Source organism: Mirounga angustirostris, unplaced genomic scaffold (assembly GCF_029215605.1).
Source record: "Mirounga angustirostris isolate CCGP_5_RB_7025 unplaced genomic scaffold, mMirAng1.0.hap1 SCAF_2, whole genome shotgun sequence".
Lineage (NCBI taxonomy): Eukaryota > Metazoa > Chordata > Mammalia > Carnivora > Phocidae > Mirounga > Mirounga angustirostris.
The window spans coordinates 177,634,795-177,652,111 of record NW_026991710.1 but is presented as its reverse complement, the minus strand read 5'-3'; the positions used below and the strand labels follow the sequence as shown (position 1 = coordinate 177,652,111).

Sequence of the window (17,317 nt, the reverse complement as noted above, 5' to 3'; positions counted from 1 at the left end):
TGTTCAAAAATGGCCTGATTAAAGAGGTTGGTTTTGGACAGGGAGAAGGGAAAGGGTGTTGTGCTCCAGAGCAGGGCATGATCCAGAGCAGACAGTGCCAAGTGCCATGAAGGATGCTCATTGAAGAGCCACCTTAGAGCTCAGAGGAAGGAGGAAAGCATGCCGTTAGCAGCTCTCCCCAGCTTTGCCTTATTTCACTCATGGCACTCTACTATTTTCCCCATTATCAAAAGGAAACAGGTAAAAGATCACATGCATTGCTGAGTGGTGTGCAAGGGATTATATGAAAATGCTCTCCGTATTCTCTGTAAGAGAAAATATGAGCCACTGCGCAGAACATATTCTTAAGAAGTCATGTGATCAGTTCCTCAGTCAAACCATTCTCTTCACCTTCAAGACCCAACTAAGACTGCAGAAGGATGGCCCTTCTTCTTTTGGATGCTTTTTCTTAGAGCAGTTGTTAGAGTACAATTTAAACTCTTTCAGCCTTCACACTGATAAAAATTAGGAAATCTACAAGTCACTCTTATAATTATCCTAGATATCAATATCTCCTGCTATTTTGGAGCTGACATATGTTTTATGTAGTATTTGTATTCCTGTGTTTTCAAATCGAAGTTTAATACATTATACCATAGTTACATGTACTTTATGCCCTTCTTTGAATTAGAATGGCAACCAAGCTGTGAAGTATATATATAATTTTTTAAATTCTCATCATAGAGCAAAAAAAAAACAATAGCTATTAAAATTTTCAGTTAAGATAGTAGATTTAAAGAATTTGAGATTGTGTCAACCTGCCCTTCGTCCTCCTGGTTCAGAGGTTAAGTGGAAGCTTGGATTCAGAATGTTCACTGCGGAAGATCTCAGTCCGTAACAAACTACACCATCATTGACACGGCATTTCTATTCCATTGAGAACTATTTAAAGAGGCAAAATTTTAAATATTAAAAATCACAAATTAAAAGAAGATCCAGTTCTTTCATTTATAGCATTTGCCCTTAAGCAGAAAATATCACCTTATAGGTACATATTATTTGTTCCTCATTAATGCTTTTTCTATTTTTCTGTTTTATGGGATTCTTTTAGAAATTGATTAGGTTCGTATTAAATTTTGTTAAAGCAATCCAGGCCTGGAAACAATAGTCAAACTTTCAGGGAACAAAGCAATACAGATTTATAAAATTATTCTTAACATTTTATAAAGCTAGGCACACTTATGTTTTTGCTTTCTTTGTATTTTTAATAAAGTAGTTCTAAAATATTTTCATTTCAATTAAATAGTTTAACTGGCTCCTTTTAAAGGGTATTTAAGAAGAGTCCATGATTTGTGGAAGTAAATCGCTTAGTAGGGTGCTCAATGCACAGTAAGCCCTCTACCAATGACAGTATTATACTTCAATATATACAATAAATATGTTCTTTAAGAGGAATACAATTATTTTTATGATGAATAGAATAATATTTTAACTATCATATTTGCATTTTGCTTAAGTTCTATATGAAATTGTTCTTTGTGCTGAATCAAATTCTAGTATTTTCTGTACTAGAATGAATTAAGGAGAGGCACCATCTGTAATTCAAAAAGGGCAACCCAAGACAATTGGGTTAACTAAGAAGATCAACAGCCCAGAAAGGACATCCTTGTCCTACATGTCCCAGCATAGGATAAGGAGCAATTTACAGAGTCAGATTCCCAGAAAGATTGGAATACCCACCATGGAGGAAAGTGAAAGATGAAGGAGCCTTTTATCATCAAGAAAAACCCCACAGCATACTTTTGTTTTCAAAATGACACTAATGAATGTGGTCATTATCTGGGAAGACAAGGATTATGAAAAAGATGAATAATTCAGTCACCCCTCTTTGCATCCATCTTAATAATTGTCATTTGGGTTTCAGCTATAGTCATCTATGTTACTTCCTGTAGCTATGCTTCTTGGTTGCTGTTTTCCAAGCCATCCCATGGTGGATGCCAGGTCTTGGTATTTATGGTGTCCTACTCACCTTTCCTCACTGGAAAAATTCCAAAGAACATACATTATAAACTAGAAATACATATATTCCTGGCAAATTTGTTTCTCTGGCTTCTTAATAGCTAAATGCACAGGCCTCTTTATGAGCAAAAATCTTGTGCTAAATAGTATCTTAAGACGAGTTAATAAGACTGTTTCTTTTAAAATGAAGTCTCTTGTATACCTCTCTTAATTTTCCTTTTTATTTCTTTTTTTTTTTTTTATCAATGGCATGTTTTGTGATGTTTTATTTTTTTGTGTTTTTTTGTTTTGTTTTGTTTTGTACTTGAGAAGATGAGGAAATACTTTAGCATTTGGTTAAAATGCGACAGAAAGTTCATGAACTTTGTCTTGTAATTGCAGTAATTCAAATGGCAAAAGTAAGCATGAGTTTTCATCAATGATGAATACAAACATTTAAAGAAGGGATTTCTGCACTGTGTTGGTGCCTCTGAAGAAATGATGCTCTTCCCACATCACCATAGAAGAATTTGGACCTTTTCTTGGAATGCTAGTGAACTGACTACCAGTCCCAGAACAACACTGCTGTTTGTGTACAAAGTGGTCATAAACAGGCTCCCCGCAGAAACAGTGATTTATACTGATGGCACTTCTCTCTGTAAATGTTTAATCTTTATTAGCAATTTTTAGGGAAAGCATGATTTTGAACCTTTGACTCAGAATTTTCTAGGACTTTTAAAATGATCCGGGGTAAAGATCAATTCTCTTTGGCCCCATTTTTTCCAGACATTTAGTATCCTGTTTCCCATTATCGAAACACACATGCACACATTTTTGAAAGAATGAACAAATGCAATATAAACGATAAGGAGGCATAAGTACTTCCTAATAAGCAAAATCTCAAATCGCAGGTCAAATGAATGACCCCCAATCTATTTTAATGTGTTCATTATCTGCCTTCATTATTCCCCCGTGAACATATTTTCAAGAGGACTTGGCTCTTGAGAATGAATCATTATAGCACCATAGCTTTCATTGGATCCTTTTATCATGTACTTACTCAGGAGTGAAAATGTTTTTTAAATACCACATATTACCTTCTGGTTATTTACATTTCATTTCCTTATCCAGTAATCATTTCCTGAAGGCCTACTATGTACCAAGCATTGTGCCGTATATTAGAGATGCAGTAGGATTCCTCAGAGAGCTCACAGTTAAACAGGGAGACACACTAATAAACAACTAATCTGAACTCAAGGGAGGCAGGGAAGGACATCTAGGCTAGTTCTGAGGCAACTGGGAAAAGTTGGCATGCAGTAGCTGCTCTCAAATATTTCTTTAATATTTAAGGACAGATGGATCTACCCTGGTGAAGGTGTAGAGAGCCAAGGGAAGAAATGTGCAGGCTAAGCAGTTAGTGAGAGCAAAGACATGGACGTGAGAAAGCCCATAGCTCGTGTGGGGACTAGCAGATGGTTTGGTCCAGCACAATTTCAAGGGCTTTGAACTCAACGCAGAAGCTACAGAGGCCAGTGAGAGTCAGATTCAAAAGTGTCTCCTACACCATGACAAGGAAGATGAGAGACTAGCAAAGGACATCAGGGAGCAGGGTGATCATGTATGCATTTTGGAAAAGTTTCTTCTGAATAGCAAGGGAACACATTGGAATGACTCTAAGGAGAGGCACTATTTTGAGGGTTTTCATAGCAACCCAGGCACAAAGCAAAACACCAAGGCCTCCATGGCAGGAATGCTGAGGAGGAGGCATGGGTAGATCTAAAGTATATTAAGGAATTATAATCTGTATAATAAAGCAATATGTTGGATGTAAACAGGAGAAAGGAAGCAAGACCTCATAATGACTGAGCAACTCGATGATAACACCACGACAGGGAATATCTTTGGCCTCCTCATTCCCTTCTTCTGAAAACAACCTCTAATTTCCATTGGAGGATCCCTCCACAATACCCAGTTTACATGGAAAGGCAAGGCTGCCCCCAAGAGCATGGCATGTGATCCAGATCAGAGTCGGTGCTGCGACCCATGGCCGAGGTGATGTGGGAGCGTGTGTGAATATGTGTGTCTGTGTGGCTGGTGGCTGAGGGAGAAAGGCTAGGATCCATGTGCTCTAAGCTAGTCCAGTTAGGGTTTGAATATGAGGAATTTTGTGGGACTTATGGAAAACAGGCTTTTTTCTCCTCTGCATTGGAATTGGAGTTGTAAGAATATGTGAGTACAGCTACTGTAGTCATCTTGCCACCCCCCGAGGAGAAACTAAGAATGTAGCCACTCTAGAGAAGAAGAGTTAAGGGAGGGAACAAGAACAAGCAGGTTTGGGTAACATTGTTTGAGCTCTGCTTTCTGCCACACCTGCACCCATTTCTACAACTGGACTTTCGGTTATGCACATCAATATGCTTAAGACATGTGTAGGAGAGAGTCCTAGTGAATGCAAAGTCAAGGGCAATGTCTAGGAGGCAGTTTAAACAGAAGTGTCTGGAGCTCCAAGGAGAAATCTGCCATGGAGTGTTATCTGCAGGTAGTGATTTTAAACATGAAATGATCACCCAATGACATGAGAAAGGACAGAAAATCCTGGGAAACACCAGCATTCAGTCACTTAGTCACTCAACAAATGCTTATCGAGCACCTTCTCTGTAACAAATACCACATCAATGAACAAAAGTGACAATAATAATAATTATAAGTCTCTGCTCTTTTAGAACTGATAGAATAGTGGAAGGAAAAGGAAACAACCAAAAAAAGCATATTCGTATTTGTAATAATGATATGTTCAAGGAAAAGAGAGATAGGAGGAAGGTGTAGAGTTTGGGTATTCAGACAGTGATCAGGGTAGGCCTCACTAAGAAGTCTGACAGTTTTTTAAGTAAAGATTGGAAGCAAGTGAGAAAGCAAATGATATACATAGCCTAGGAAGAACACGGCAGGTGCAGGAACAGCATGTGAGGGAACAGTATGTGCAGGAACAGCAAGCCCTGAAGGCTTAAGGCAGACACCCACCCGCTGTGCTGGGAAACTCAGCAAGGGCGCAGTGAGTTAGAGCCCAGTGAGCAAGGAAGAGGGACCAGGGCCGCAAAAGCCTTGTGCGCCGTAGTGACAACTTTCACTTCTGTTCTGAGTGAGATAAGAAGCCTGTGGAGGGGGTTCTCAGGAGAGACGTTTCATGATCTGGCTTAGGCTTCAAGTGGGCCATTCTGGCTGCTGTCAGAATAGCCTTTCACAGCAAGGGGGGAATCAGAGAAGGCAGGTCCCAGACAGGACGGTGGCTGGGCCAAGGGGGTAGCAGTGGTGGTGGTAAAACCTGGCATAGTATTGTCATCCTTTTTTCTTTTCTTTTTTTTCCCCCAAAGTGTATGCCAAGACTATGAAAGGAGGTGTATCAATAGATTGAATAGAGGGGCACCTGGGTGGCTCAGTCCTTAAGCATCTGCCTTCGGCTCAGGTCATGATCCCAGGGTCCTGGGATCGAGCCCCGCATCGGACTCCCTGCTCAGCGGGAAGCCTGCTTCTCCCTCTCCCCCTCCCCCTGCTTGTGTTCCCTCTCTCGCTCTGTCTCTCTCTGTCAAATAAATAAATAAAATCTTAAAAAAAATTAGATTGAATAGAAAGAGTGAACCTATCTGAGGCTCAATCAAATTCAGCACATCTACTTGATGCACAATGTGCTGGGAGACAGGAAGAGGTCGAAGGTTGAAGACACAATACCTGTTCTGTAGACACTTGGGAACATGGATAAGGCAGTCATACACGGCCTTGCCCTGCACGCCTCCATTATCTAAACATCATCAAAGAACGGTTGAGTAAGAAGAGCACTGCTAACATCAGTACCACTTCTCTTTTGCTCAGGAAAAATCCAGCACTCCCTTTACCATCTGTGAGGGCTGTTTAGCCTAGAAGCTCAGAGCCTATGTGTCCATTCCAGACCACCGAGGTTCACCTCCCAGCACTGCCTGCCCAGTACACAAATAGGAACAGCTTGAATGGAACGTGTCCTCTGATAGAACACTGGCATTTTGTAAGAATTTTTTCCACATTGGGAAAACCTGTCTTGCATTTTCACGTGGGTAACAACCCACTGTCTCAACCTCAGGCCTTCGTGATCTGCCTGCAGTGAATAGTAAGTAACCTTATTGTGCCATCACATGAAGTGCAAAGGCAACACTTCAATCAGCTAGAAATGCCCTTACTGTGAAGGAGAAGGTGCTGAGGCTCTGGGGAAAGAAAGGGGGGGAAGAAAGAGAGACACCACGTGACTTTGGGTTTGGCGTAATGGAAAATATCCTGCCTGAGGAGATAGAAGACGCGATGTTTAAAGGCACTGTATCAATGTGGGACATTAATCTCTCAGCTCAGAAGTGGGGATCAAAACCTTATCCATTTGACAATTCCGTATCGTTTCTTCCAACAAAACAGCTCTAATCTTTCCCACTCTTGAGTTCTGTCTCACTGGAGTCAGTTCAGCTGTTTGGAACACAGTGGTCACTTGAAGCCAGGGTCACATATCTGGTCCTTGACTAGACCCACTAGCTTGACACACAGAAAACAGCCTGAACGCCATCAGCACTTACTCAAACCACACACAATGATTAATCGTAACTGGGGCTAGAAGAGAATGCGTGCTTATTTCTGCGGAGTTGCTCTCTAAATGGAAAACTTCCCCAAGGTTCTTGTTCTAACAATACCACATCATCCTCATTTGCAAATTTAACTCCAAGAATCTCTTGTGACTTTCTCCTCTTCTGCCTTCTTCACAATGGTGCTGGCAGATAGGCCAAGCCTGCTGAATTCAGCCTCAAGTAGCCCAATTCAGATGCAGAAAAATACAAAAGAGATGAATAAGCCACAGAGTGTGATTTCCATAAACTGTGTCACTAAACCTTACAGAGAACCTGACTGTAGGATTAGAGGGTAAGAAAAGATTTAGTATGTTAGTCTGTATAAAAAATAAATAAATAAAAAATAAAAAGAAACCGAAAAAACCCTTTTCAAAAACAAATAAGCACAGGAGAGACGTTTCATGATCTGGCTTAGGCTTCAAGTGGGCCACTTTTTTTTGTTTTGTTGCTGTAATAAAGAAACAGTGCTGCACAAAGAAATAATTCAGGAAAAGATCTTTGGTAGGTGCAGGCTGCTTTTGGCTTTCCTTCCATCGGGCCCCCAATGAGGAGGTGAGGAGAGAGGTGAGTGAGCTAGTGTGCAGGCAGCTTCCCAGAACAGGATGCTGAGTGTGTCACAGGACCTTTGAGGACAGTGTGGGATCATGACCAGCAATTCTCTGTGCCACATTTCCTAGCAGGTCAAGGTCTGGACTGGCTGAGTAAGGAGCCTTCCACATCCTGAGTCGCAAACATTGCAGGTCGCCTTTCTTTATATAAGCCTGATCAGATCTAACTTGGCCAGGAGACAGGATCACGGATGCGGTGAAGGGGAAGGGACGCACAGCAGGCAGTTCAAGTGACCAGGACTAAAGTTGAATCCCAAATTAGAAGAGAATGAGAGAACAAGGCAGAAGCACAGAATCAAAAGAGAAATAAACTGAATTTTATCCTACCTCTATTCTAATTTTCAGCATTATACAATGCAGTAACATAGCCTCAAGGGGAAAATAGAGAGGAAAGGGGAAAGAGGCAAAGTTAGTGGTTGGGAGAGTGTGCAGGCAGGAATGGGGGTTAGAGAGAAAGTGTTCCCTGTGCATACAAGAAAGGAAGGAAGGAAGGAAGTGATGCAATGCAGGGAGAATGCAAGCGAGTCCCAGCAATTTCACAGAGATGACCGTGCAGTAGGGCAACATGGAGAGTGACTGATGGGGGCTCCCCTGGGATGAGCTGCAGCCAGATGACCTCTCATCAGAGGGGAACGGAGATGTTGGTCTAGAAGGGACAAGGCCGTGCATATGATCTTCCCCATGTCCAAGGATGTACAGCGCTGCTTGCATCTTGAGAGAGCACTCAAAATGATAGAAATGGAGATAAGGCCGAGTCAGGGGAAGTTCATGGACCAAAATTCACATCCTCTCGAGCTGAGCAAATTTCCAGTTTTTTTTATTTTTGCTCTTCCTGTTTGAACTTGGAAGGAATAACACTGGAGGATAAGTCAAGGCCTCTGGATTCTATTGCCAACTCTTCAGTTCATTAGGGGTGGAACTCTTATCTCTGGGTGTCAGTTTACTCATCCTTAAAATGAGCATGTTGGAACGCCACTCAGGGTTTTAACAGTAGAAACTCCCTATTCACACACCTCCCACCAGCCCACAAAGAACCTTGCACAGACCACAGGCTCCATGAGGCCAAGGCCATGTCTATCTTGATCATTACCATGTCACCACAGTTGGAACAGGGCCCGGCACATCGTAGTAGATGCTCTATGATGTGTGCAAGATGAATGAAAGCAGACAACCATCCATGAGGCAGATAAGAGCGATCCTGGCCGAAGCAATGTGGCACCCTACGACCTCACCTGCCCTCTTTCACCCCGGGGCCCCCATGGGAACACCAGGACTGTGGGACACCCAGTCTGAACACCATTGGCTTCTCTTCTACCAATCATAATTCTTTGGTTTCTGTGTAGCACACAATGAGTTGAAGTGTAGAAATTCATCTGGTTTGGCCTAAATTCACCTGACTAAAGGATCGCTTTTCCCACTTCACACTCTACTTCAAAGTCTTGGTCTTTAAACCTTCTTGCTGTACATTTCCCCCCTCCCTTTGCAGAAGATGAAAGCATTTTTCCAGACAGGCCTGCTGTGAGTGACTTCATGGAAATGAATATCTTGCGTCCCTAATGTGCCTCTCACACGGGGAACTCCTTGTATTTATTTATTTTTAAGAATAGGGCTGGGAGGTTGACGTTTCCATTAGCAGTTGAGTGATTTTTTTTTTTAAATAAAAACCCTACTCCGCTGTGAGACATGCCTCACATTCCGGTCTCCCCACTTCAGGCAGTTATGTGCTACTAAATATGCGGTGGAAATGACACATGTCTGGAAACCCAGAAGCAACACCGTCTCGCAAGTGCTTGCTCAGTGGTATACAATGAAGGTGTTGTAAGCGGTTAATTGAGGAAGGCAGACTCCAAGTCTCTCAAAAGAGAAATCGGTGGCACCTTAGGCATCTGGCATCTGTCCCTCCAGTGCACTCAAAGGTGTCTTATGTTTGTGGGCCAAACACCCCCGCAGGTGTTTGGATGAAGGCACAGAATCATCTGACCTTCCAGAGGATCCTAGAAATATCATAGTATCTTGAGGTGAACTGAGGGGCAGTAATTCCACCTACAAGGAAGGATAACACACCACTTAAAGGGATGGATCAGCTCCTCATACATAAGCTTGGACATTAGCAAGCCATGTGGGCACTTGACTGATTACATTGTATAGCCTAGCATGCTTCTATTCCAAAGGACAGAGGTAATCAGTCAATAAATCTCTCAGTTTATGTCAACGGAGGTATCCCTACAGGGCATTCTCTTGACGTAGGTAAAGGCTAGTAATAGGATAGAGGTTGTGAAATGGAAATTAAAATCGGAATTGGATGGCTAAGGATGATAGTAATGGAATACAGGTTGGATTAAACGTTGATTAAGTATCAGAACAGGAAGGCATTTGTCCCAGTTAAAGGAGGTATTGAAAGTCTTTGGGCACAGATTTACCATGCAATCTCAAACATACCAAGAGTTTAATCCTTGGCAAAATATGAGGTTCATTAAATAGGAGGGGGAAATTTTACAAGTACCTTAAGACAACAGAGTTTCTTAGACAACAGTTCATTCTTATGTTTTGAATTAGAGATATGAGACAATTTTCCTTAAAATATACGTGTTTCTGTGTATACAGGTGTTGACTTTTGATTCATCTTTGAAAGGTTTGGAAAGAAGTTGTAGCACGTGATAGATTTATAAATCACCTATCCCTATCCAAAAAGGGAGTCCTTGTGAACTTAGAGATTTATGGGCCAGTACTGGAGGCCACCAAGTGAAAGGGGAGCTAGGAATGGCATTAGCCAGAGGCCTGGAAACTTAAAAATAATGCTTGACTGTGAGGAAGAGGACGCTGGGAGAGCAAATCTGAGTAGAAAGTGGACAGACTGCTGTTCTATGCTGAGTTCAGTGTGTCATCTGAGATTATGGACCAGAAACCACCTTAGTAGTTGTTCTCTGTCTTCCCTTGCTCTCCTGCCTCTTCTCGAAAGCTGGAACTGAGCACTGTATTATCCGAGATTTGGAAGAAGTCCCCGGGGGGGTGGGGGAGGGGAAAGAGAGGAAAGCATACATGTTTGCAAAATACACACCTTTGCATGTGTTCACACTCACATACACTCACGCACACACACACACCTCCTCCTCCTCCCTGCTGGCACTCAAGTCATAAGTAACAAAGAGACCACTGTAGGAATTGCTTCAAGTTTCAGAGAACTTCTGAGAGTACAGAAAGAGTTAAGAGAGCATGTACCTTTGTACCTGGTTTCCTTTAGCCAAGTAAAGCAAATGCCACGCCAGCACACATCTTTGTTCCTGATCCTTCAAGTTATCATTTTGGTGCCAAATGTAAAGAGATCCAAATGAAATCCAGTTCTGCAACCACCAAATACTAAGAAATACTTGAGTATGCTTGGTGAGGTGAGATTTTATGGGTCCTGCCATGTTCCTGGGAAATGAAGTTGTAGGATTCTTTTGCATGACTCTGGGGGATTTTTTTTTTTTTTTGTCTGTTTGTTTTTTGATTTTGGTTTTATGGGGAGAGCATGTGAAAATAATTTAACCAGTGAGTTTAGTTCTACATTATAGTAAAACAATTTACAATAATTTATTCTTTGCCTTTTCCATGTCCTTTGTGTAATGAAAAGAGCAATGACTTGGAATAATGACTAGGTTAAATTTCAGTTCTGTCACCAGCTTTATGACCCTGGACCAATGTCTTATCTGAGTTTCTGTGCTGTTAATTCATAAAATAAGGATAATTGAACATAGTTCTCATGGTTACCATGAAGTTAAAAGAAAGAGTAAATGTAAATGTGTAGCATCCATTTATTCAATGGCCTCTGTTAAGTCTCCACCGCATGCTCGCTCTGGGGATACAGTGCAGATCCACACACAAAGCAAAGACTCTGCCCTCAGGGAGCAAATATTCAAGTGAGAAATAGGTAGCAAACTGTAAAGAAATCCCACATGAAATACTTGCTGGTTAGTTCCATGGGCTCTCATGTAGATATTAACAAAATTCGGATTTTGCAAGTAGTCATGTGATGGTGTGATGAATGTTCATGTCCCCCACTAAAGTGTAGGCTCTGTGATGGCGGAGACCAACTACTGTATGCCCATACCATGCACAGAGGTGGTAAATATGCACAGGTACAGAGTAATGAATGAACGCATTGTGGTAAAGAAATAAACAGAAGAGTATAATTGAGAAAACAGAGATATGAGGGAGTAAATCTTTTGCTAGGATAGTCTAGAAAGGCTTCTCTAGGAATCTGGAACATGTAAATTATGAGAAGAAGCCAGCCATGTGGAGGGAGAGACCCAGGAGAGGAGAATTCTAGATAGGAAATACCCAGGGGAAAGGCCCGGAGACAGGAAAGAGTGTGGAATGCTTAAGAGACAGGAAGGGGCCGATGACGCTGATGTTCGGTGAGCAGCTAGATCCCACAGGGCCTGGCAGACTATGCTAAGTGTGAGTTTTATTCTAAACATAATGTAAGCTCCATTTCCTTCTTCCACGCCTCTCTTTGTTTATAGTTTTGTTTTGGTAACAAGACAAACATACATTAAAAAATTAGGCAACAATACTAGAGTGTGGATAATTAATCATGGATTATGAGATATAGATGCCCATGTTCAAAAGTGGAAGGGATGTGAGCTAATGCATCCAGGAAAGGTTAACCTACACCAGAATTCACCTCTAATTTCAGGCTTATCCTTGAGATTATTACATTATCAGGCACTTGGCTCCCCATTTTACAGAGTACCCAGAAATTTAACTGCACCAAGACAAAGTGTTCTAATTTCATACTCGGTTGCCTCCACTTTGGAGGATGTCTAGGAAATTTTCCCAAGGCGGACTTCACAATGCCCCAAACACAGGCTCTTTCTCCAGTGTTATTGGTTGCCTGCCAGCAAGTCAGCTAGGCTTCATTCCTTAGCCTTCATGTCCTCTAGGATCATCAAGTTCACCTTCCTTGCAGATTCTGTCTGCAGTCTAACCCCATAGACTAAGTACGTGCTAATTCATATCTGCCCCGTAAGCAGAATCAACTTAAGCCACTTCTTAATACTTTCTTCCTTTGGGGCAGGAAAATGGAAAGTTCTGCTGATTTTTCAAAATGCTAGTGGTTGGCATTTATTGTGTCCAGTGGCTTTATGGCTCTGACCTTAGATTTATTTCTCTGATTTTAGGACATTCTCTGTTCCTCTTTCTTCTTTCTATAGAATTTTTTGGAAATCTATTTCCAATAGAAATAGATTTCTATTGGAAATCCATCTTAGGTCATCTTAGGTCAACTTAGCAATCAAATCGTTACCTGGCCCAATGCCTGATGTCTAATGCCATGACTTCCTTATGGAAGATTACTGATAAATGTGATTGATTAGGAGAATTTGGGCAACACTAGTGTTGTCAGTCCTTGGAGTTCTGCCTTGAACAAGAAGCCTGTGTCTATTCCTTCCTACCCCATCAGGAGGGACATTTAATTTTGGTAGGGAAGTTTCCCAAAAAAGTTCCTAGAGACTCTGTCTGGAACTTTCTTTGAAATATGCAAAATGATAATAGGTCAAGGAGACTTTTTAGATATATGCCACTTCTTTAAATTGATACCTGATATGTGTATTAAATTCCATGGAAAATACTTGTGTTGTAAAGAAAGAAAGGGAATATAAGATTGTATACAGCATGAGCCCCATGGTGTAAAACAGCATACAAAGAAGGAAACAAACCACACTTAGATGATATCTGTATCTGGGCAGTGAGATTGTGGATTTTTTAAATTATTTTTTTTTCATTGTTTTCGGTATTTAATAATTTTTAAGGTGTGGATTACTTGCATAATCAGAAAAAAATAGACTGTAAGAGAAAAGCAATCACACTGTACAGCCAGAATGCACAGAATAAGTGTCATTCTCCTGATTCTATGTGGTCCTCAACCTGGAACACATTAGAATTACCTGGGGAAAAATAAATTAAATAAATAAAAGGGGTGGAAAAAAACTTTTGCGGGTAATGGATACATTTATGGCCTTGACTGTGGTGGCAGTTTTATGGTGTAGACTTATCTCTAAACTCATCAAGTTGTAGATCTTAAATATGGACAGCTTTTTGTATGTCAGTCAGATCTCAAAAAGTGGATTCAAAAAAAAAACAAATTAACTGGAGAACTTTTAACACTCCCAGTTCCCAGGCTGAGCTTTTTACCAATGAAATCAGAAGCAGAAACCCAGGCATCAGTATTTTTAAGTTCCCAGGTGATTTCAATGGGCAGCCAAGGTTAAGAACCACCGGTAGACTAATTGAATAGCTTAGTGGTTTGCAACTCTGGCTGCAATTAGAATCTCCTGGGGAGTTTTTATAAGACCAGTATATGGTCCCTAACCCCAGGTTCGGATTTTAATTGGTTTATAGTAGGGCCCTGGCACCAGTATGTTCTAAATTTTTCCAGGTGATTCTGATGTGTAGACAGGGTCGCCCACCACTGTCAGGTAAACTAACATGAGTTGAATATTCACTCTGGGCAGGGCTCTGAGCTGAGTGTTTTATGTGCCTTGAATTCTCAGAATAATCCAACAAGGTGGGTAGTATTACCTGCATCTCACAGAAGAGGAAACTAGGACTCAAAAACATGAAATAAATTGCTCTAGGCAACTGGCCTCTTAAATTTATTTATTTATTTATTTATTTATTTATTTGAGAGAGAGAGAGAGAGACAGAGCTTAAGCAGGGGGAGCGGCAGAGGGAGAGGGAGAAGCAAGCTCCCTGCTGATCAAGGGAGCCTGACATGGGGTTCATGGGTCTCAATATGACCTGAGCTGAAGGTAGACGCTTAACTCACTGAGCCAGCTAGGTGCCCCTCTACCTCTTTTAAACCCAGGTTGTCTGTCTCATGTGGGGATAGGCAAAGAAAGCATTCTCCCCAGTTTGGGGAGAAATGGGGAAACTGGGAAGAATGCTTTCTAAATTCCCTAATGGAGAATCTGGCATACCCACTTTTAATTTTTAATTGTTGATACAGTAGCTCTTCATATCAAGTCTTTCATTTAGCAATTTGCCCTATTCAATTTCCATGTGGATCTCCATCAAGTATAAACGCATCTGCAATTTCTGGGACATTCTGTTTATTCCTTAATGACGTATATAGCATTAAACTTCAGGTATGTTCTGGTGCATATTATAATGCTTTAGAATTTAAACTTCCAACTTGTTAAAATGTATAATAGTGTCTCATTGCTTAACTTTATGACACTGTCCGTCTTCTGAAATCATGGTATGGTTGGTATTTTTATTTTATTTTACATCATTTTTTGGTAATAAATATTTTGAGACTTCCTTAAAGAATTTTGCAAAACTCTACATAATTGAAGACACTCTTGGATGTCACAAAACCAGCTTTGGGATTGATCTGTTCCAGACAGATTTCAATATCACTGGATTTGCTGAGATCTCCTCTCTGATGCTTCATTTCGAATGAGTTGAGTTTCGCTGAACTGGCTGAAAGTACACTTCACCCCTTCAGATGTCGAGATTCCCACCGACCTCAAGCAGAACTGCAGGTGCACATCACCAGCAGAACGGGGCCCTTTTCTCTATTAATCTGAGTCCCAGGCCTTTGAAGTAAAACTCATTTGCCCAGATTTGTATAGCATTACCTGAGCGTAACTTTACCCAATAAAGCTAAATTGATGGGTTGAGGATACAAAATAAGCCATTTCAATTACCAGGAATTCCGGATCAGCTTATGGGGCAGGTTTTGTGAGATCGCAGAAAAGCCAGAGAATAAATACTGTTTAAAAAGATCATTTGTAACTGTTTTGCTTTTGCATGATAAAATAAACATTACCTTTCAAATAATGTTGCAACCAAATATCGTCCACAAACTTTCAGTGGAACATAGTCTTAAATTGAATAACTTTGGCAGTGAGCATATACAAAAAGAGGGGGGAAAAAAAGAAGAGGAAAAAGAAAAAAGAAATGGCCATCTTGGGTGCTGGGATTCAGATAAAAGGGAAATCTTTTAGCATTTTTATTTGGCTCCTTCCTTAGCAGGAAGTTTTATGTTGTACTATAATGGATAAAATAGAAAAAATATTTTAATGTCTATTCTTTAATAAAAGGAAAAAAAGAACTCTTACGACATCTCTTTCATCTACTGTAGATTAGGAGAAAACATAGGAGGCAAATTAATGCTAGTCGATGCTGCTAAACAAACAAATAAGAAAAAAGTACTTACTGGAGGAATCAAGGGCTTTTGGACTAAATGCAAACGAAAGGTCATCCCTCATCCTTCTACCAAGATAGCACTTATATTTTGCAGTCTCAGTAATCTGGAGGAAACAAAACTGGTATTTTGAGATGGAAGTCTGATCAGAGCTTTAATGAAGTTCTTGAAGTTATTTTATTATTTATAAGTAAAAACATCTATGTACGTGTACTTCTATATACGGGTAGATTTTATTTGTGGATTTGCATATAGGGGAAAGAGACCTGTTCTGACATCACCAGTTTCTATAAGACATCTGACTTATAGCTGTCAGTTCCAAAAAACTTGAGGTGGATAGAATGTATGTTATAAAAGCAACATGCTATACTAAGATTAGCCTTTAAAGATTTACCTGGGGATTTATAGAAAATTCTTATCTCTTTCAAGATAATACCTAATGTATAAGAATATATATGCAGGTACTTTAATAAAATGTGTATCCTAAGTGGAATTTGTATTTTTTTGTATTATCCAGTGGACTTCTAATTTCTTCCAAGCATTTTTACGTCTTCAGAGAATTGCAAAATTTCTAGTATGTTACTAATCCAGGGTACTCACAGGGCATTGAAAAAAATAGGTCTTCTTCATTCATCCCAATTTTCATAAGAGTTCATTATCTGTCACAAAAAATCTCAACTTTTGTAATTCTAGAGAAAGGAAATTCTGAAAAATTGTGAGTTGACTCACAAAAAGAGAATCAACATGTCTTCTTGTAACTTTATTCAGAATTTCACAATCCTTGCTAAACCATAAAGGAAAGGCCAAACACAATAAAATGGCAGAAAACCAGTAAGAATGTGCCAGAGTTCAAAGAACAATTGCCCCAGGCTTAATTTCATTGACCTTTAATCTCTTTGGGGCATCGGTGATTTTTCTATAAGGCATTTTACCACATGACCATGCTCGAGCCTTGCATAGTTTCCCTGCAAGCTAGAGTTGTAACAGCAAACGTCAAACTTGACTTTTGGTGCCGTAGAGTTGGGGTAAATTTGCCCAATAAGAAATATATCCGTTTTCTCTGGGATGGCATATTTGAAACACGTAGGTGTCAGTGAGTTAGGATGTAACCTCTGACTCAGGGAAGAACTTTCCTGAGGCTTCTCTGACTTAAGCTTATGAAGTGCTTTGAACCAAAAGACCTTCTAGAACTCTAAAACTAGCATCTTAAAAGTGAAATAGGGCATAGGAGTGAAAAAAAGAACACTGGTAAGAAAGTCAGATTTCCCATTATTAATGTACCACTTATTAGCCATGTGACCTTCAGAAATGAAGTTTGGAAATCATTTATTAAGGTCCTGTACTAAGATTAAGACTGGTACTGTAGGGTAAGACTGGTGCATATAGAACCAGTTTCTTTTTGTTTTGTTTTGTTTTTCTGGCTTCAAGAAGCTCATAATGTAATAAAGAGTATAAATTAATGCAAAGTATGATGATACATTTGAGAAATGATATGCAAGCATTTGAAAAAATTCTGAAGAGACAAATGGATAATCAGTTTTCTGTGGGGAGTGCAAGCAGAAGCATCTGGAGAGGTTTCAGTCAGGACCTTGAAAGGTAATCACCAAGTAATCTAGTATGATGAAAATACACCGTGCAGAAAGACAATTGAGATAAAATGTAAATTGAGACAAATTGTGAAAAGTTTTGAATACCTTGCTAAGAGATTTGGGCTACACAGGCTACTTGAGACTAAATTTCCTCATCTTTAAATAAGGGAGCTGGACCAGACCATTTCTGAGTTCATAACCAAGTTTAAAAGTCTAAATAAGATTACATTAAAAGTTCAAGAGGAAATGCTTTGTATGAAATCTGGCCAGATAATATCAATTCCTGTAAAGATAGTGCCAAGTTAGTGACTGTTA

At 40.2% G+C, this 17,317-nt stretch overlaps 1 protein-coding gene across 6 annotated transcripts in view; it reads left to right on the top strand.

Annotated features, from left to right (window-relative positions):
- Positions 1–17,317, top strand: part of DLC1 (DLC1 Rho GTPase activating protein) — a 424,683-nt gene that overhangs the window by 146,971 nt on the left and 260,395 nt on the right. Inside the window, exon 5 of one of the 6 annotated variants that reach the window (XM_064585606.1) lies at positions 5,845–16,012. The exons of the other annotated variants lie outside the window; for them this stretch is intronic. Coding sequence (XP_064441676.1) covers positions 5,845–5,892 — 48 coding nt within the window. The 3' untranslated portion in view covers positions 5,893–16,012. Of the gene's footprint in view, positions 1–5,844; positions 16,013–17,317 lie in introns of those variants that run through there. 6 annotated transcript variants of the gene reach the window in all.